Source organism: Haliotis rufescens, unplaced genomic scaffold (assembly GCF_023055435.1).
Source record: "Haliotis rufescens isolate VD_foot unplaced genomic scaffold, xgHalRufe1.0.p SCAF_10, whole genome shotgun sequence".
NCBI lineage: Eukaryota > Metazoa > Mollusca > Gastropoda > Lepetellida > Haliotidae > Haliotis > Haliotis rufescens.
Window position 1 is genome coordinate 593,192 of NW_025963780.1, and position 22,190 is coordinate 615,381.

Consider the following 22,190-nt stretch of genomic DNA (forward strand, 5'->3'; position numbering starts at 1 on the left):
CGAACTAGGCTGGTATTATTGAGTTACATTTTGGCTGGACTAACGAGTCTATGAATAGTCCAATCAAAATCGTGCAACGAAATCGAAATCCTGTTCGGAAACTGTCGTGTAGATTTCGGTCGATTGCAGGATTTGCAAAGCATGTGCACCGCTAACTCGTTGTTAAAAGATGTTTTCTGAATATTTTCACGTTTTTAATCAAGGTGTTCACGTGATTTGATGCATTTCACGATGTAAGACTTGTGTTACCACAATATAGCTCTTGATTGTCGATCAGATCGTCTTGACTGGGCGCCGCCATTTTGTTTGAAGCAAATGTGACTGATACGAGAGGTGGAATCTGATTGGTCCATATGAGAGGCATAGAAGGGACATAACTCATAATAGCCACTCGACGCGCGACGATCGAGCCCAGGAATTCAAGCCAAGGTCGGCAAGGGTGGAAACTGGACCTTTAAAGTCAGTTAACTATCTTGCCCCGGGAAGATGTACCTTTGTGGCAACCGCCTCCGTGGTCTAGTGGTAGAGCGCCCGCCCGGAGTGCGGAAGCTCCGGGGTTCGATCCCCGGCCGCGTCATACCAAAAGACGTTAAAAGATGGTACTTGTTGTTACCCTGTCTGGCGCTCGGCATTAAGGGGCTAAAACAAAGACTGGTCGGCTCGGAGTCAGTATACTGTGTATGAGTGGGGTATTCATGTTAAACTGCGGCATGGCATCTCAGTGAGCTAGCACTATAAATCGGCATCAGTCCGGACTAGTACAAGCAGTCACACACACACACACACACACACACACACACGCATACACGTGCATGCCCGTCGCTATATAAGTGCAATAATGTTGGACGCGGCGTTAAACCTCACCTCACCTCACCTCACCTCACCTCACCTCACCTCACCTCACCTCACCTCACCTCACCTCACCTCACCTCACCTCACCTCACCTCACCTATAAGTTGTAGCAGGATCACAAGGGGTACATGGGGTTTTAAGCGTCCCACATAAGCCGGAGGCCGGCAGAAAAAAACCCTAACGAGGTACGCCTTAAACCACATGTACCCCGAGTGACATGTTTCAATATGACATTTTAAATTTATTCATATAAATTCCAAATTGTTTGAAAACAACTGCACAATTGAGCTGAGGTTAGCTTGCGCTATGTCACGAGACATCCATTGGCTCGGAAAAAGCGTGCGGTTTTTGCTTTGAAGCGGGGTATAAAGGATTTGTTCTGTCTCTCAGAAATGCACGTGCAGCCTGAAGTGCTCGCAGTGGGGTATAAGAGATGTATTCCCCCGCTAAGAAATTTATTACCCTCCAAGGTGGGTTACACAGTATTTTATCAAGATCACGTGGACCAATCAGATCTCATCATTCTGACATGGAGGTATGACAAAATGTTATTTTCGCGCATGTTTTTCTTATAAGATGTAAAATGCGTGGGAGTTTGTTGGGTTTAACGCCACTGTGAACAGTGTTTAAGTTATATCAGCGAAAGAAACCGAAAGTGAAGTAACGTTTGTCGTAGAGCCAACAGACCGAGGATCCTGGGACGACCAAGGCACACAACTCTACACAGTGAATTGTGGCGGCCTCGGCCACTGGGAAACCTGTTCCTCCGTAAAACAGTTAGTATGCCAGCTGTCGGCACAGGTATCAGATTGGTAGTGGAGTGTGGTGGGAAACACTGACGCGTTCCTCGTTTATCAACGACCGCCTCCGTGGTCTAGTGGTAGAGCGTCCGCCCGGAGAGCGGAAGGTCCGGGGAACGATCCCCGGCCGCGTCATACCAAAAGACGTTTAAAGATGGTATTTGTTGTTACCCTGTCTGGCGCTCGGCATTAAGGGGCTAAAAACAAGGACTGGTCGGCTCGGAGTCAGTATACTGTGTCTGAGTTGGGTATTCATTTTAAACTACGGCATGGTATCTCAGTGAGCTAGCACTATAAATCGGCATCAGTCGGTACTAGTACAAGCAGCCACACAAACACACACACGGGCATGCACGTCACTATATAAGTGCAATAATCTTGGACGCGACGTTAAACCCCATTTCATCTCACCTCGTTTATCAACGTCCCTCTGCCTGAGTCCGTTTCATCGCTATCGTTGGCACGCTTATATCATCTCACACGTGGGGTTAGTTAATAATAACAAGCACCTCTGTCCTATCTTCCAAGGTGCGCCTGCCTCGGGTACTACATCAGGGTGAGTTTTTCGCGAACACCTGGTGTCATCACTTATTTTCACTTAATCCGTACGTATGATGTTCACCGTTATATTGCCTTTGCTCAGTTGAATCGGATAATCAAGGTTATTCTTAGGCATTGACGTTTTATGGGGTGATAATGCTGTAGCAACGAGATGGGATGAGATGCGCAAGGTCTAATTGTGAATGAAGGTAAAACCTCAGTGATGGTCTCATTGATAGTGTAGTAACACCATGACGCATTTGCTAAACAATTGTAATAGACACGGCGGGGGGAATTAACTGTGAGAGATGGTCCTGATAGCTAAGGAGCTAAGACATTCATTTCCACTCCATTACAAACAGTTACTTCACTTGAACCAAACGTCATAAAGCATAATATTCATTATTACTTAGAAGCAAAGTTTTTAACGTATTCCTTTCAAACAAACCCAAATGGTTATTCTGCTATCCATATTAGTTTCTTCACGAATTTTATATTTTTCGGAACTGTAAGTTGTGATGTTGTGATGTGCTGAATAAAAAAAATAAATAAATAAAATAAAATAAAATTTTAAAATAAATAAATAAAATTTAAAAAAATAAAATAAAATAAAATAAAATAAAATGAATAAAAAATAAATCAATAAAAAAAAAATAATAAAAAAAAAAATAAAAAAAATAAATAAATAAATAAATTATTAAATTAATTAATTAATTAAAATAATTTTAATTTTAATAAAATAAAATATATCAATACAAATACAATACAATAGAGAGGCAATACAAATACAATACAAGTACAATACTAATACAATACAAATACAATACAAATGGCTAAAAGAATTGTCGGTTGGGTGAAATAACAATGAACAAAGATAGTGTTCCGTGGGGGACAGACAGGTCAAAGAATTACTTCACCCATGTAACACACGGCAGGACGATTCAGCAGAAAGGCTCAATTATTATTTGTTATTTTCCAAGAACCACACTGATGTTCCTCCAAACCCCGCCCCCTCCTTCATCCCCCCTTCATCCCCACACTCAAACTAAAAAAACTGTTTGGACCCTAACAATATACAATTCATTCAACATAACAGTAAAATAACTATCAATGACATTTAATGCTGTCATTACCTTAAAAGATGGTTATAAATAATAAGCTATTGACTGGCAAAACGATCTAAACGTTATATTATGAGGACATCCAGTGAGGCACAATTTCACGAAACATACTGCCTTCCATAGGTGACGCTTGTAGACTTTGAAAGACCTTTACCTTCACACCCGTTGCTTCTGACGTCGAGGTAGACCATCTTCACCTTGACGTCGTTGTGATTACATTGTTATTGGGGTATACACATTTGAACATTTCGTTTGCACGTTTTGTTAACTTTTTTGTATTGTTCGTCCATTGATGTATGTTTTCCGTGACATTAAGAGTGGGACTCATTAACGACGCAAGTGCACACTTTGCCCAATTGAATTCATGCGCATGACCAATCAACGCCGTATCTTAGTTCTTAGGTGGCTGACCGCCTCCGTGGTCTAGTGGTAGAGCGTCCGCCCGGAGAGCGGAAGGTCCGGGGTTTGATCCCCGGCCGCGTCATACCAAAAGACGTTAAAAGATGGTACTTGTTGTTACCCTGTCTGGCGCTCGGCATTAAGGGACAAAAACAAGGACTGGTCGGCTCGGAGTCAGTACACTGTGTCTGAGTGGGGTATTCATGTTAAACTGCGGCATGGTATCTCAGTGAGCTAGCACTATAAATCGGCATCAGTCCGGACTAGTACAAGCAGCCACACAAACACACACACACCAACGTGCATGCACGTCGCTATATAAGTGCAATAATCTTGGACGCGACGTTAAACCCCATTTCACCTCACCTCACCTCTTAGGTGGCTAGTTACTCGAGAGGGTAACGGCACTGGGTTCATTAACGGCTCGCTGGTGTGTTTTGTGTGTTTGTTTATGGTTATTGCATTGAGATAAGACACCTATTTGACGTCTAATGTGTGACGCCATTCTCAACCTTGACCTCAAGAACGAAGTATCTGTGTTGTTTTCATACTCCCCCTAAAACCAGACATTCTGGTCCACCTTTCACCTGTCTGGAAAAAAATTCTTTAAAAACATATCCCTACAGTTACGCTTCAAACATTCAAACGTCACACGACCGAGTTATGGACACATATGTTGGTTTAAAACTAAACTGAAATATTACTATAGCCACTAACAACAGTATCTTCCCACCCTACTATAGATAATAATGAGATGCTCGATTCTAGTATTAAATAATAAGGGGGCACGGGTGGCCCAGTCGTCTAAGGCGCCCGATTCGCTGTCCAGAGTTGCGTCCCTTGTCACGCCAGAAACCTATGATTGTGGGTTCGAATCCCGGTTCACCCCGATTATGTTTCTAGGTTTGTCAGCACCATACCCGTGCTCGTGGGTTTCACCGGAGTGGTAAACGTCTAAGACCTGCATCACTTCGGGCTTTCCTCCCACATTAAGCTGACACGCCGTGATATAACTGGAATACTGTTAAATACGGCGTTAAAACCCAACTCACTCACTCACTATTAAATAATAGTATGTGAATGTTTGTGTGTCAATCAAAATATAGGTCACTTGGTGCATCACGATCATGAGCCCAGGGGCCACAGCGTTAATACATTGCCCGAGTATGACCTTACCTTACCCCAAAATAAAACGAAGTTTTAAGTACAGCTTGCGTCGTAGAAGCTTCTCATTCTAACTATTTTCTTTACAAGTTTTTTATTCCTCGTCACCGGTGTGTTCCAAAGGCCAATACAGTAGACTACGGTTATAACGAACTCGAGGGGACCACTAATTTTAGTTCGTAATAACCGAAGATCGTTATATGCATACATACAGCATTTCAACAACAAATGGTCGGGACTAAAAATAAGTTCGTTATATCCGTCAGTTCGTTATAAGAGTGTTCGTTATAAACGTAGTTTACTGTATTTCTTTCAACCGAGACCTATTTAAAAACCTGTTGGAAACATTTTTTCAATGTTCTCAATTGTATTTTTAAACAATGAAACAGACAGGTGAGGTGAGGTGAAATTGGGTTTAACGTCGCGTCCAAGATTATTGCACTTATATAGTGACGTGCATGCACGGGGGTGTGTGCGGCTGTTCGTTCTAGTCCCGACTGATGCCGATTTATAGTGCTCGCACACTGAGATACCATGCCGCAGTTTAACATGAATGCCCCACTGTATACTGACTCCGAGCCGACCAATCCTTGTTTTAGCCCCTAAATGCCGAGCGCCAGACAGGGTAACAACAAGTACCATCTTTTAACGATTTGAATATTCTAAAACATGTTCTCCTCACTAAATGACGGGAATAATGCACTTACGAAGTTAGCTTTTAATTTCGCCGACTCTCAACGGGTCGACAAAGGCTATAGCACCGTGAATTCCAGTAACCCGAACACGTACATATATCGATATGTATTGTTACAAAGACTCGACTTATCGATGTTTTACATCAGCAACACTCAATTCCATCAACACAGCCGACGCTATGACCGATGATTTGAACGAAACGTCTATCATGTCGCCTTTATCTCCTGGTAAAACAAGCGAATGTGTGTTATGTAACGTGGGATCTCGCGTTGCTCCGTGATACCATTGACAGTTGTTGAAAACACTTGTTTCCCTGTATGTTTGAAATATCTGATTCTTGAAACAAGTCGACAGTTGTGTTCCCATGACGACAGCCATGTCAACATTTATTTAACTTAAACTGGTTATACAATGACGCAATTCTCTCACAGAAACTCACAGCGTCTTCAGTATATGCCTTTAGTTTCAGTTCTACCCTATGAATAGAAGTCTGTTTCTGTTCTCCCACAAAACCGTTATCGCGGACATAGACTTAAAACGTTTCATCAAAGTGCCATGTTCTCATGTAAACAAATTGAAAATAGACATAAGACTCTTCTAACGAGAAATTTATGACTCTAAATAGGATTACACTTAATATATAGTTAATTGGGTTTTTTTGCAATGGGTGCTTTTAGCGATATTCCAGCAATATCACGGCGGGGCGATCGGATTTTTTCTTATTGTATCCCTGTGTGGAATTGAACCTGAGACTACACCGTGACACACACACACACACACACACAAACACACACACACACACACACACACACACACACACACACACACACACACACACACACACACACACACACACACACACACAAACTAAACTAATGTTTGACCAACAAACGCATGTTATATGCAAGTATATTTGTAGTTTTGTAAGTGCTCCCCGACGCCTTTCTAAAAAAATGCTGCAATTATTATTGTCAGCATCAGCATCATTATCATTATCATTATTATTTTTTGGTTCCTCTCCGGCATCGCAGCCAGTGCATCCCGCCATGAGCCCTACTTTGAGCAGGGTTAGCTGTGATTACTCATAGAGCCCCTGACAGAGAAAGAGGCCAATTAAATGTGACAGCGAAGATGTTGGGGTTTTTTAACTGATGAAGTAGCTCCCTCGTTACACTTATAACGCCTGATGACTTTTCGCCATCGCCTTATCCATCTGCCAGACCAAGATACGCCAGGACGAAATCAATTAACACTGACAACGGCGCCTTATGCTGTTGAACAATTCAAAGCAGTATATCCAAATAAAAACGACAAAACCCTTTAAATATTCACAAGAAATCTTTGCAAAAAGGAAAGTCGATTGTACGATTCTATATCCAATAGCATATGTTAATAAATCGATATCGCGAAAAAGCGACCTTATCTTGCCACACTGGTGGTACCCGTTACAAACACATGCAAAGGCAAGTCTGTTGTTCACCTGAAAAAAACATAGAAACATAGAAACAAAGTCAAAGTTTGCTTCGTACATCATTCTTGTCACTGAGGCTTGAAATTTGGAAATACCCTTCCTTCATCTGCAATAAACATTTTGAAAGCTTTACTGAGACCTTGAATGTTGTAACCTTGATGAAACAACTTTTCAGCAAGAGTTGGTTGGTTGGTTTGTTGTTTAACGCCGCACTCAGCAATATTCCAGCTATATGACGGCGGTCTGTAAATAATCGAGTCTGGACCCGACAATCCAGTGATTGACATCATGAGCATCGATCCACGCAATTAGGATCGATGACATGCATCAACCAAGTCAGCGAGCCTGACCACCCGATCCCGTTAGTCGCCTTTCACGACAAGCATAGTTGCCTTTTATGGCAAGCATGGGTTGCTGAAGACCTATTCTACCCCGGATCTTCACGGGTCTTTCAGCAAGAGTCGCATGGCGCGTTTTGAAATCCTCGTAGAAAGAGCATGTTCGATAGTGCGTCCAAAACCGCCAGGTGAAGGAACCTAACAGATATCAATGGGTGTTTACAAAGCGTTCGTAAGACTGGACAGGCCTCTTCAGCAATATCAGAGATTTAACACATGCTGTTGGTCTGTCGTCAGTAGCTTGTGCTTATTGCAAGAAGGGGCAACAATGGTGATCGGATGGTCAGGGTTGTGATTTGGGCCGTTGTTCATGCTTTCAATTACTGGTTTGCCTTGTCCATACTCTATTATTACATTGAGAAATGGTGTGATACAGTTGGAATATCGTTTGACTGCGGCACGACACAACATTCACTCACTAGGCAATTTGTTTAAAGTAAAGGTGTTTAAATATAGGTGACGAAAATAGGTGACGATACACGAGCTTCTAACAACTGGTTGCCATACACGCAAAAGTGGATGCAAAAAGTTTACTTGTCACTTTTATGAAATCGGAACATTCAAACATAATTCCTCTGATGTAAACTGCCTGGCAAAATTAAATTGAATTAAATTAAATCTTTGATGGTGGCTGAAAATGACACGATCAAGAAATGGTTATTTGATGGTGATGTATTGAAACTTGTATCATAGTTGTATTTTGGACCTTAGTTTTGCAGTGTTTCGGCGCCTGTTTTCGGCCTAGTATTTGTTTTGTTTGTTTGTTTGTTGCTTAACGCCGCACTCAGCAATATTCCAGCTATATGACGGCGGTCTGTAAAATAATCGAGTCTGGACCAGACAATCCAGTGTTTGACATCATGAGCATCGATCAATGCAATTGGGATCGATGACATGTATCAACCAAGTCAGCGAGCCTGACCACCCGATCCCGTTAGTCGCCTTTTACGACAAGCATAGTCGCCTTTTACGGCAAGTATGGGTTGCTGTAGACCTATTCTACCCCGGAATCTTCACGGGTCTTCGGCCTAGTGACGTTTTGATAACGTTTGTAATATTTTGTTTTGTTTTAATTGTTTGCGTGTATACTTTCTTTTGCCCGGCAGTATATTACCATCTGCACAGCCTGAAATGTAAACGTTTTCATTGTAAGTGATTAATATGTATATTCTACCTTTCAGCTGATTTCAATAGAGAGCAAGCATCACCAGTCATTCCTTATACACAAGGCACAATTCAGATGTGTGAAACGCATCAACGCATCTGGTGAGTACTTATCCGTATGAACAGCTCTTTTTATCTTTCCTTACATTAAATTGCTAGCTCCTGACTGGTTCTGTAGCCGACAAATATGTTCCATGTAGCCAGCTCACAGGCGGGGCTGGGTTCGAATCCCGGTTCGCCCCGATTATGTTTCTAGGTTTGTCAGCACCAAACCCGTGCTCTTGGGTTTAACCGAAGTGGAAAACGTCGGAGACCTGCATCACTTCGGGCTTTCCTCCCACATTAAGCTGACACGCCGTGATATAACTGGAATACTGTTAAAAATGGCGTTAAACCCAACTCACTCACTCACTCACTCACTCACTCACTCACTCCCACAGGCGGGGTACAGATTTCGGGCAAAATGAGATGTCAATCGGCTCACATGTTAGGTGACTTGTTTATCTCGCATTAATATTGTGTTTCTGTTACACACAACCAAATGTTTTCCTACAGAGCAGCAATAAAAACAAAAAATTGACGAGCTCATCCAACTCTTTTTCCGATCACAGGAAGCTAATTACACCACCACCAGTTCCGCACAAAATGTAACTAGCTTGAACGTGTCTGTGGTCACATTCAGCTTAAGTCATCATGTTGATAAAGACAGTACTAAATATAGAAAAACATGGTCAGTTTTAATTACTGGATGGATGTACGTTTCAAAAACATTTAAAAAAATCTTACACAAAATCATCCAATAACAGCTACCAGATGGTTCAATCTGCATTGAAGGCTGTTGGAGTTGAACCTTTATCCGAATGCTTTCGGTAAAGGGAAGTAACTCGGTTCGTTTGCGTTGTCTGCCCGGTGTGTTGTTTTTTAACCGTTTTAAGTGTAACAGGATTTGTTAACTCAGTGAAACATACATTCCGAGCCTGTAAAAGTAAGTGAGTGAGTAAGTGTGGTTTAACACTGCATTTTTAGGCGATATTACATACATCATATCAATGAGTAGCTCACAACACGCAACCTATTTCAGCCTAGTAATTAACCTTTGTAGTTTTTTGGTCAAATCCAATTTTCAAGTGGACATTTTTTTTCGCCCGCAGTATACATTTATACAGTCCGCTCTAAAAAATAACGCTTACCGTTTCATGAAAAAAAATGATTGTATTTTTTCGGATGGTTGGAATAAAAGAAAAAACCTGCTTAAAGTTTCGTTTTTATCTATCTTGTAATCACTCCGTTTGTCTTTAAAACACTGTTGGCATGTAGTAGATACCATTCCGCTGTTTAACATGAAGGTCCCGCTCAGAATACTGAGGCCGCCGGTCTTTGCTTTTATCACCGACCTGAGAAGTTGAGGGGTAGAATAGGTCTTCAGCAACCCATGCTTGCCGTAAAAGGCGACTATGCTTGTCGTAAGAGACGACTATCGGGATCGAGTGGTCAGGCTCACCGACTTGGTTGATGCGTGTCATCGTATCCCAATTGCGTGGATCGATGCTCATGATGTCAATCACTGGATTGTCTGGTCCAGAGACAGAGAAAAATATAGAGAACTCCTTCCAGGTGAAAGTCTTCATTTGAATACAAAATAACAAAGAAGATTTTAGTCAACCACAGACCCTTGAAACAAACGTGCATCTATATCACCTTTTAATAATATTTCTGAAAAAAGAGAGTTAACTCTATGTTCAATTTTATATTTTATAACTATATTTTGTTGTTTCATTTATCCACATTTTACAGGAAATCTGATAACAATAACCTCCGGGTGATATGAGTTAACATCCATCTCTGTAAATCTTAAACAGCACTAGAGTGGGAACGTGTGTATAGCCTAACAAAACAGAGCATGACATGAAGACAAGAACTTATAAAAGGAATCTATCTGACAACCTATTTGAGAAGAACATTTAGTGATCATGTAGTAGTGTGTTACTTCATTCTGGAAAGTATGGAATGGTGGCATAGTTTTGTGAAACTTACTTTTGAAAATTACCTTTTTATAAAGTATAATAATAATGTTATTTAGATCATTGTTTCTTTGTGGTTTCGACCCGTGAAGATCCGGGTAAGAAATGGGCCTCAGCAACCCATGCATGCTGTAAAAGGCGACTATGCTTGTCGTAAAAGGCGACTAAAAGGATTGGGTGGTCAGGCTCGCTGACTTGGTTGATGCACGGTCATCGATCCCAATTACGTGGATCGATGCTCATGATATCAATAACTGGATTGTCTGGTCCAGACTCAATTATTTACAGACCGCCGTCATATAGCTGGAATATTGCTGAGTGCGGCGTTAAACAACCAACCAACCAATCAACTTTGTAGTTTCAACGTGTTTTTTTTGTTTTTTTTCTCGATAAGCCATAGTTCAAGTAATTTCCAGATAGTATACTTTGCTGCAATCCCAGAATATGTGAGTGATTGTATCTGTGTCTTTGGTGCAGAAACTACTACTGCTATCTAAATATCCTATTTTTGAAAAGAAATCATTAGTTGGTAAGATATGGTGTAATATTCTGTATTGGAATCATTGTAAACTGGTATTGTTTGTACATCTAAAAGGAGTTACCTTGTAGTGTGGTCAATCGTTAGGTATGGTATTATTCTGTAGGTTGAAGTCCAATTTTGTCGAGTGTTGATTATTTTTTTCTTGATATATCGCACTTAGTAACAGTTTAAGTAAGACTGATAATATTTTTCAATAATGTTATATTGTACCTGAATAGTTTCAATATTAACATTTAAGCGTAGCTATATAAACTCTCACTAATAGCTCAGTGGCATAGGTGTACTATTGTTAATAAACATGTAAATGAATGTTTTCTTAGTGTGTATGACATGGATACAGTGTAGAAGAAACAAAGGCGTTATGACCAGAATTCATTTGTATACCATCAGCAGCTGTAATTAGGTCCTAATACATCTGTCACGCGTTATACAAATAGTTTGTCGGAGCGCATAATTAAAAATTAAAACAATATGAGACAGTATATATACTGATAATTTACATCTATTTGTTGAGCAAAAATCAATGGAGAGTAGCCTGGTCATTTTCCCGAAGCCTTGGGCGGCATGTGGCTTCAATATCATATTTATATTACTGAGCGTTGGTCAATGTGTTTATTCAGTAAACAAAGATCTAAGCATACAAAGACAGTATTTCCTTAATCGAACACACGCTGTGCTGTCCACAGCTGGTGACTGTCTAATATCTGTAGAAATAATGTAGTTGTTAGGCCTATTACGAACTAACCTTTGTTTGGCAGATGGGTTTCGTTAAGGCTTGTAATTTTGTTGTTTCTTCCTTACCCCGACTTGACTTCCCTTGACTCCTAAATGAACTAGCAAACAATTAGTTGCCCTCTTTTTCTGTATTGACTATTGCTCATTATTCATAATGTTTAGAGAATCTATAGGAAGGAGTAATGTATGGTAGTCAAAACTATCTAAACATGTTTTCTATTTACAGTTTATGAAGCTACACATTGTATAAAATGTTTGCTTAGGCACAAAAACCCGCTGTCCATTTGAATGTTTTTGGGTTATGAGGTTTGTATGTGACTTTTCCCATCCCTTATCTGAAACATTTGTAAATATAACTGGATATATATTTAAAAACCTGCTGTCCATCTGAATGCTTTTGGGGTGTCAGGTTTGTATGTGACGTTTCCCATCCTTTATCTGAAACATCTTTATAACAAAACTGGATATATATTTAAAAACCCACTGTCCATTTGAATGTTTTTGTGTATTTTGTATTTTGTATGAGGTTTGTATGTGACGATTCCCATCCCTTATCTGAAATATTTGTAAATATGACTGGATATATATTTAAAAACCCGCTGTCCATTTGAATGTTTTTGGGTATTTTGTATTTTGTATGAGGTTTGTATGTGACGATTCCCATCCCTTATGTGAAACATTTGTAAATATTACTGGATATATATTTAAAAACCCGCCGTCCATTTGAATGTTTTTGGGTATTTTGTATTTTGTATGAGGTTTGTATGTGACGATTCCCATCCCTTATCTGAAACATTTGTAAATATTACTGGATATATATTTAAAAACCCGCTGTCCATTTGAATGCTTTTGGGATATGAGGTTTGTATGTGACGTTTCCCATCCTTTATCTGAAACATCTTTATAAATATAGCTGGATATATTATTTAAAAACCCGCTGTCTATTTGAATGTTTTTGGGGTATGAGGTTTGTATGTGACGTTTCCCATCCTTTATCTGAAACATCTTTATAAATATAGCTGGATATACATTTAAAAGCCCGCTGTCCATTTGAATGTTTTTGGGGTATGAGGTTTGTATGTGACGTTTCCCATCCTTTATCTGAAACATCTTTATAAAAAAAACTGGATATATATTAAAAACCCGCTGTCCATTTGAATGTTTTTTGGTATTTTGTATTTTGTAAAAGGTTTGTATGTGACGATTCCCATCCCTTATGTGAAACATTTGTAAATATGACTGGATATATATTTAAAAACCCGCTGTCCATTTGAATGTTTTTGGGTATTTTGTATTTTGTATGAGGTTTGTATGTGACGTTTCCCATCCTTTATCTGAAACATCTTTATAAATATAGCTGGATATACATTTAAAAGCCCGCTGTCCATTTGAATGTTTTTGGGGTATGAGGTTTGTATGTGACGTTTCCCATCCTTTATCTGAAACATCTTTATAAAAATAACTGGATATATATTAAAAACCCGCTGTCCATTTGAATGTTTTTTGGTATTTTGTATTTTGTAAAAGGTTTGTATGTGACGATTCCCATCCCTTATGTGAAACATTTGTAAATATGACTGGATATATATTTAAAAACCCGCTGTCCATTTGAATGTTTTTGGGTATTTTGTATTTTGTATGAGGTTTGTATGTGACGTTTCCCATCCTTTATCTGAAACATCTTTATAAATATAGCTGGATATATATTTAAAAACCTGCTGTCCATTTGAATGCTTTTGGGGTATGAGGTTTGTAGGTGACGTTTCCTATCCTTTATCTGAAACATTTTTATAAATATAACTGGATATATATTTAAAAACCCGCTGTCCATTTGAATGTTTTTGGGTATTTTGTATTTTGTATGAGGTTTGTATGTGACGTTTCCCATCCTTTATCTGAAACATCTTTATAAATATAACTGGATATATATTAAAAAACCCGCTGTCCATTTGAATGTTTTTGGGTGTGAGGTTTGCATGTGACTTTTCTCATCCCTTATCTGAAACATTTGTAAATATAACTGGGTATATATTTATAGCCCCGCTGTCCATTTGAATGCTTTAGGGATATGAGGTTTGTATGTGACTTTTCCCATCTCTTATCTGAAACATCTTTATAAATATAACTGAGATATATATATATATATATATTCGTGCTTGTCACAACTCCACTTTATCTTTATAACTTTATCCACACAAGATCTGTCGCCGTTGAACGGCTCTTTAGGTGTAATGAAAATTTACATGTGATGCGTGATGAGACTTTCACACAGAGTTGTAAAGCAGGTCGATATTCTCGGGGCAAAGGGGCGGCCGGGTAGCCTAGTGGTTAAAGTGTTTGCTCGTTACGCCGAAGACCCGGGGTCGATTCCCGACATGGGTGCATTGTGTCAAGCCCTTTTCTGGTGTCCCTGGTGTTTTATGGAATCTTTCATGATCCTATGACCGAACATTCAGGAGCGTATGAAACAGAGGCTAAATCGAAAATGTGTCATACACGATATTAAGGGTAATGGAATCTGCATCATATGAAAAGTATTTAATATTATTGCGCACATTAGAAAACATTAGAACACGATGACCATATATTTACACCTCTGTCATAGATTCTTGAATGCCAATTTATTTCATGACCTGCGTAATGAATGCAAATTTGGGGAATAGTGTTCCTACGTGTGGCTTATTGACGAGCATGGTAACAACAAATACCATCTTTTAACGTCTTTTGGTCTGGCGCGGCCCGGGATCGAACCACCGTCTTTCCGCTTTCCGGGATGTACTCCACCCACTGAACCAGGGGGGCGGCTGGTTGATTGGCTGCTGTCAACATGGCAGTAAGATGATGCAGAATGAGGCTTAAGTTTGGCTTTTACCCTTCCTCATCCCGTGTAAACTTCATCGACAATTATGATGACATTACAGTTTTATCTCCAGGCTGTTGGTGTCGGCTGTAAAGGTTTCCCTGTCCAATTGGCTTCCGTGCAGTGCTCTAAGGTGCAATCCTGTAATTTCTTGCGTAAAAAATGTGATGTCATTATAACATAAATAGCAACATGGTTCAGTCTGTTCACAGTGCTCGAGGACCATACATCCTTCACTTTAAATAACTTTCCCTTTTTGCAATATAGACCGTTCGAATTTTTTTTTGCTTTTTTTATCCTTACTTCTAGCAGGAACACGTCATTCGAAACACACATATGTTCATACTTGATAGAATGCATATTAGTCTTTTGAAATAATATTTTGAACGTCTAATGAATTATGATTGGTAACTGAATTATCTAGTCGTATTGCAGACACACACAAACACGCACACGCATCGTTACACGAAATGGCGTTTTTATCTACAATGAAGACCGATACTCCGAGCTCCTTCATGGGAGAAAATATAATGGTCTTTGCACAATCCTTGTCGGCATTTGTCATGATCGGAAAACCTTTATCTCGAACTCCAGGTATCTCGACATGTGTTATATTATCTCTAGAATTACGAGTTAAGGAGGTTTCACTGCATTCGAGATACATACCCGTTTCTCCATGAATGCAACACGGGAAACGGTTATGAATAAAAGTTTGGGAAAAAAAACTAAAGTATACTACTCATGATTTTATCTTATGTTTGATTTTCAATTGAAAATGTCTTAAGTTCACGATATTATATCCCAAAAATAATTTCGCATGATGCACAACTTCTGATTTGTATGATTTTCTTTGATATCTTATCTTTGAAATTCAATAAATTTCCAACATGGTAGGGGTTTTGTTTTACCCCTGTCTTTTTTTAACCAATCTACCTTTATACAAAAATACCCAGCCCTAAATTTCTTTTAACAAACTATTGCGGGATTGAGTGAACGTTAAAAAGTCATAGTCAAATTTAAGAACAGTTCTTTCAGGTTTGAATTGCCTCAAAAAGAAAACTCGATATACCGTATTCGATGTAATAAGCGCCAAGGGGGCTCTCAAAATTAGAAATAGGGGCTCTTATTAGAATATTATTTTGGTGAAAAAAAACAGAGTTGAAAGATAAATTTCGTGGTTTATGCTGACAGCCTGAAATGTTTATATACGAAAGATATATTTTTCCAGAATTTAAATGCCCATTATTAAGGGTGCATATAACACACGAGTGCGTATTATACGCGAATAAATAAGTCTTTTGTACATTGACCAATCGGAAGGGGTGCTAATTGCGATTGTAGACGAGCCAAATATCGCCGTGGGCGCTTATTAGAGCGGGGCGCGTATAACGTCGAATGCGGTACTTTCTTTTGCCTCTCAGCTTATGTCAATATGTCTTATGAAACCAGATTGGAACTACGAAACACATGGCGGCCAGTGGTGCCCCCCAACTTGGGACGAAGTCCTCTGCTGGGACAAAGCCCCTGCAGGGCAGGCTGTGCTCCAACGATGTCCCAACTACATCAGCGGCTTCGACACTGACCGTAAGTACCAACGCCTCCTTCACTTAATACCGGTATATCTAAATTCAATGTGACAATCAGTTCGTAATGTCAGTAGTTATGGCGACGAGCAGTAACACTGATTTTTAATCCCATTTATTCGTCCTGTTTGAAGCGTCACTGTTTTGTTTCTACATATGAGTCCCAACTGATAGTTATATCACAGGGATCTATGTGCAAAAATGTGACGTTATTAGGTCACATGTTACTTCAGGTCTTCAAGCCTATGGATATCGCTCGTTGGCTTTCTTTAATATGACAGATTCTTAGAGATTTCTTATGAATGTGGAAAGGGTTTTTGATGCATTATTTTACAGAAGGGGTAGCGGTTGGCCAGTTGTCTAAGACATGTCAGGATCAGGATCGTGGCATTGGTCAGTCAGCACGACCACCCCCCTTTCGTGCCATGGAGGGAGCAACAATTTCCTTTTCAGGATTTCCCTAAACGGCTATAGCCTTCGTCACATCCACTTTTAATTTACTTCGTGCTCGTTTCAAGTCAAATGTCTCCATTCTACAAGAGGTTTATCATATTACGAGACACACAAAGTTCAATTGAGAAGAGAAAACTCTTTGTAAAAAATAAGATATTTTTTTTACACTCGGGAAACGCGTTTTTCGATTGTATGATCCTTGTTAACGTACGTTTATACGAAAACAGCAATTGCTTTCATTTCCCCTTTCCTCCACGTGGTCGATTACAACGTCATCCATTTTTTACATCTGAGGATGTTCATCTGTCTAACTCGTCGTGACAGAGGAAGTGGACATCGCAATGGAGCCCCCTCCATCAATCTATTCCTCCATCGCTCTTCTTGGGGCACGACATCTTGGCTTCTCTTGGATTAACACTTGAGGGCGTTTGCAAAGGTTGCTAGATTGATGAAGAACACGTTATGGAATAGGAAGGAAAAACACATAACTGAAATTAATAGATGGAACCCGTATACAACTTAATCTGAATTTCGCAAAGGATATAGGTGATGAAATCATGTGTATGTGCGTGCGTGCGTGCGTGCGTGCGTGCGTGCGCGTGTGTGTCTGTCTGTGGTTGTACTAATCCAAGTCCTGACTGGTGCCGGTTTTATACTGCTAGCCCACAGAGATAAATTATCATACCACAGTTTAACATGGATACCCCACTGAGAATACTGACTCCATGTATTACACGCTTAATGCCGAGTGCCAGGCAGATTTTGTTCAACTCTCGTTCTCACTGACCCTGAGGGCACGCGTGGCCCTGTCGTCTAAGGCGCAGCAATTGACTGTGCAGAGTTCCATCCCTTGGGCACGCAAGAAACCTTTGACTTCCAATCCAGGTTCGAGTGAACCTTTCATCCCACGTCAAGCTGTTGCTCAGTGATCTAACTGAAATACTTGTTCCAAAAGGCGTTAAATCGACATGCGTTATGGGCCCGACTATTTGATAATCTGTGGGGAAGTGGACAAAGGTTTTGTATGAAAATTGGATATTTTTTCAGCTACAGATGTAGAATCGCATATTTTTTAATTGCAATTATGATTCGAAATCATCGTGCATCTTACAACAATTTATCAAGTTGGAGTTTGAATTATAATTATATTTTACAGTATTTTCTGGCAAAATATACCCCCTCCGCCACCCCCTTTTCACATCTTCCCGAGGCAAGAGAGTTAACTGACTATAAAAGTCCAGTTTCCACCCTTGCCGAACTAGGCTTGTATTATGGAGTTACATTTTGACTGGACTAACGAGTCTATGCATAGTCCAATCAAAATCGCGCACCGAAATCGAAATCCGGTTCGTAAACTGTCCTGCAGATTTCGGTCGATTGCAGGATTTGCAAAGCATGTGCACCGCTAACTCGTTGTCAGCAGATATTTTTCAAATCTTTTCATGTTTTTAATCAAGGTGCTCACGTGATTTGATGCTTTTCGCGATGTAAGACCCGTTTTATCACAATATAGATCTTGATTATCGATCAGATCGTCCTGACTCGGCGCCACCATTTTGTGTGAAGCAAACGCAAGTGATGAGAGAGGTGAAATCTGACTGGTCCATAGGAGAGGCTTAAAAGGGACATAACTGGTAATAGCCACTGGTGGCGCTACGATCGTGCCCAGTATTTCCAGCCTAGTTCTGCAAGGGTGGAAACTGGACTTTTAAAGTCAGTTAACTCCCTTGCCTCGGGAAGATGACTTTTCACGAACACCTGGTACCATCACTATTTGGTAGGGATTCAATGTACAGTCATAATCTTCAACGAACTCTGGTTTTAGCAGATATTTCTTATGGAAAGGGTTGTTGTTATATCGCTTCTTCAAACAGTTGCTATTATTTTCAAAACATGTCTTATCCAAGCCCGATTTTTTTTCCTTCAACGAAAAATGAAACAAATCACTTTGTAATATCGCCGAAAAAGGCTGTTTTTAATAAGTGCTATAAACTCTGTCAAACCGTCTACCAATATATTGATTATACACAAATGAGACTGACATATGAAAATACCGTACAAGAATTATTCACGCATTCCTGCTCAGCAGAATTAAACAAATATAAATAACCAGCAGATTAAGAAGCATTTCTATAAAATACAGTCAAAGAATATTTTTGTAAGCAAGATATTTCATTTGGAATACGGGTAAGGAAGGTCATGCTCAGCTTTCCGCGAATACCCAGTGTGATCACTGATTTTCAGTGATCCATTCATATCATGTTCTGGTGGTGGAGCGTCCGCCCGGAGAGCGGAAGGTCCGGGGTTCGATTCCCGGCCGCGTCATACCGAAAGACGTTAAAAGATGGAACTTGTTGTCACCCTGTCTGGCGCTCGGCATTAAGGGGCTAAAACAAGGGCTGATCGGCGCGGAGTCAGTATACTGTGTGGGGTATTCATGTTAAAATCCGGCATGGTGTCTCAGTCTGCAAGTACTATAAATCGGCATCAGTCAGGAATAGTACAAGCAACCACACACACACACACACACACACACACACACACACACACACACACACACACACACACACACACACACACACACATACACACACACACACACACACGTGCATGCACGTCCCTATGGGCGCGATGTTAAACCCCATTTCACTTCACCATAACATGTGCACGGGTGGCCCAGTCGTCTAAGGCGCCGCGATTCACTGTGCAGAGTTGCGTCCCTTGGGCACGCCAGTTACCTATGGTTGTGGGTTCGAATCCCGGTTCGCCCCGCTTATGTTTCTAGGTTTGTCAGCACTATACCCGTACTCGTGGGTTTCACCGAAGTGGTAAACGTCTGAGACCTGCATCACTTGGGGCTTTCCTCCCACATTAAGCTGACACGCCGTGATAAAACTGGAACATTGTTAAAAGCAGCGTTAAACCCAACTCACTCACTCAATGCTATTTGACTTGCGCTTAATAACATCTGTTTCGGTGGATGATCGAAACTTGTTATTCTCTGCCGTTATTTGAAACATGTTCTAATAATGAAAGCAACAAAATTAAATAAAATAAATTATTCAGATAAATAATGATTTCAGACCATGCCGAGAGAAGATGTACCGAGAACGGGACGTGGTGGTTCAACCCAAGCATCAACAAGACATGGACCAACTTCTCACAGTGCAGTCCAACCAGAGACATCGACCTGATGGGAAGTATGGTAATACAACTGTATAATACCTAGTACCATTGTTGATAGTATTGGTTGCCATGGTAGTTGATTGTGGGAATACCTAGTACCATTGTTGATAGTATTGGTTGTCATGGTAGTTGATTGTTGAAATACCTAGTACCATTGTTGATAGTATTGGTTGTCATGGTAGTTGATTGTGGGAATACCTAGTACCTTTGTTGATAGTATTGGTTGTCATGGTATTTGATTGTGGGAATACCTTGTACCTTTGTTGATAGTATTGGTTGTCATGGTAGTTGATTGTGGGAATACCTAGTACCATTGTTGATAGTTTTGGTTGCCATGGTAGTTGATTGTGGGAATACCTAGTACCTTTGTTGATAGTATTGGTTGTCATGGTATTTGATTGTGGGAATACCTAATATCATTGTTGATAGTATTGGTTGCCATGGTAGTTGATTGTGGAAATACCTAGTACCATTGTTGATAGTATTGGTTGCCATGGTAGTTGATTGTGGAAATACCTAGTACCTTTGTTGATAGTATTGGTTGCCATGGTAGTTGATTGTGGAAATACCTAATACCATTGTTGATAGTACTGGTTGCCATGGTAGTTGATTGTTGAAATACCTAGTACGTTTGTTGATAGTACTGGTTGTCATGGTAGTTGATTGTGGGAATACCGAGTACCATTGTTGATAATATTTGGTTATCATGGTAGTTGATTGTGGGAATACCGAGTACCTTTGTTGATAGTACTGGTTGTCATGGTAGTTGATTGTGGGAATACCTAATACCATTGTTGATAGTACTGGTTGTCGTGGTAGTTGATTGTGGGAATACCGAGTACCATTGTTGATAGTATTGGTTGCCTAGTAGTTGATTGTGGGAATACCTAGTACCTTTGTTGATAGTATTGGTTGCCATGGTAGTTTGTTGTGGGAATACCTAGTACCTTTGTTGATAGTTTTGGTTGCCATGGTAGTTGATGGTGGGAATACCTAGTACCTTTGTTGATAGTATTGGTTGCCATGGTAGTTGACTGTGAGAATACCGAGTACCTTTGTTGATAGTATTGGTTGTCATGGTAGTTGATTGTGGGAATACCGAGTACCTTTGTTGGTAGTACTGGTTGTCATGGTAGTTGATTGTGGGAATACCGAGTACCTTTGTTGATAGTACTGGTTGTCATGGTAGTTGATTGTGGGAATACCGAGTACCATTGTTGATAATATTTGGTTATCATGGTAGTTGATTGTGGGATTACCGAGTACCTTTGTTGATAGTATTGGTTGTCATGGTAGTTGATTGTGGGAATACCGAGTACCATTGTTGATAATATTTGGTTATCATGGTAGTTGATTGTGGGAATACCGAGTACCTTTGTTGATAGTACTGGTTGTCATGGTAGTTGATTGTGGGAATACCGAGTACCATTGTTGATAGTATTGGTTGTCATGGTAGTTGATTGTTGGAATACCTAGTACCTTTGTTGATAGTATTGGTTGCCATGGTAGTTGATTGTGGGAATACCGAGTACCATTGTTGATAATATTTTGGTTGTCATGGTAGTTGATTGTGGGAATACCGAGTACCATTGTTGATAGTATTGGTTGTCATGGTAGTTGATTGTGGGAATACCGAGTACCACTGTTGATAGTTTTGGTTGTCATGGTAGTTGATTGTGGGAATACCTGGTACCATTGTTGATAGTATTGGGTGTCATGGTAGTTGATTGTGGGAAGTATGGTATTATACGTAAGGATTGACTATGGATTCTTTTCGGTTCATTGTGGTATGAATCGAAAAACCGATGTGCAAACTCTACGAATCCGCGTATCGTAACGGATTCTTACAAAAGTTTGCACATCGGTTTTTCGATTCATACCCCAATGAACCGAAACAAATCAACAGTCAATCCTTTTAATCAAATTCGAAAAAAACGTGTGTTATCTACAATAGTTTAACCAAAAACAGTTGTATATATCAAAGAAGACAAAAATGACGAGATTGATAAACATTCCAGGTGTATGAATACATACTGTGGCCTGACATGAATCAGGTGATCGTTTAATTTATGCACATAACTTGACATGCCCACACAGTCAGTAGCCAATCAACGGAGAGTAGGATTAAAACAAAGTTCATAGGACCTGTCAATCAAGGCAAGGGGCCAGATGAACTGCAACAGTGACACCGTCACGAACCAGAATA

At 40.0% G+C, this 22,190-nt stretch overlaps 1 protein-coding gene across 2 annotated transcripts in view; it reads left to right on the forward strand.

The window, feature by feature from the left end:
• The window catches only part of LOC124112076 (parathyroid hormone/parathyroid hormone-related peptide receptor-like), a 201,280-nt gene that overhangs the window by 149,727 nt on the left and 29,363 nt on the right, over window positions 1-22,190 (forward strand). For both annotated transcript variants that reach the window (XM_048386243.1, XM_048386246.1), the window contains exons 2-4: window positions 8,623-8,707; window positions 16,212-16,346; window positions 19,882-20,003. In XM_048386243.1, coding sequence (XP_048242200.1) covers window positions 8,623-8,707; window positions 16,212-16,346; window positions 19,882-20,003 — 342 coding nt within the window. The remainder of the gene's footprint in view (window positions 1-8,622; window positions 8,708-16,211; window positions 16,347-19,881; window positions 20,004-22,190) is intronic.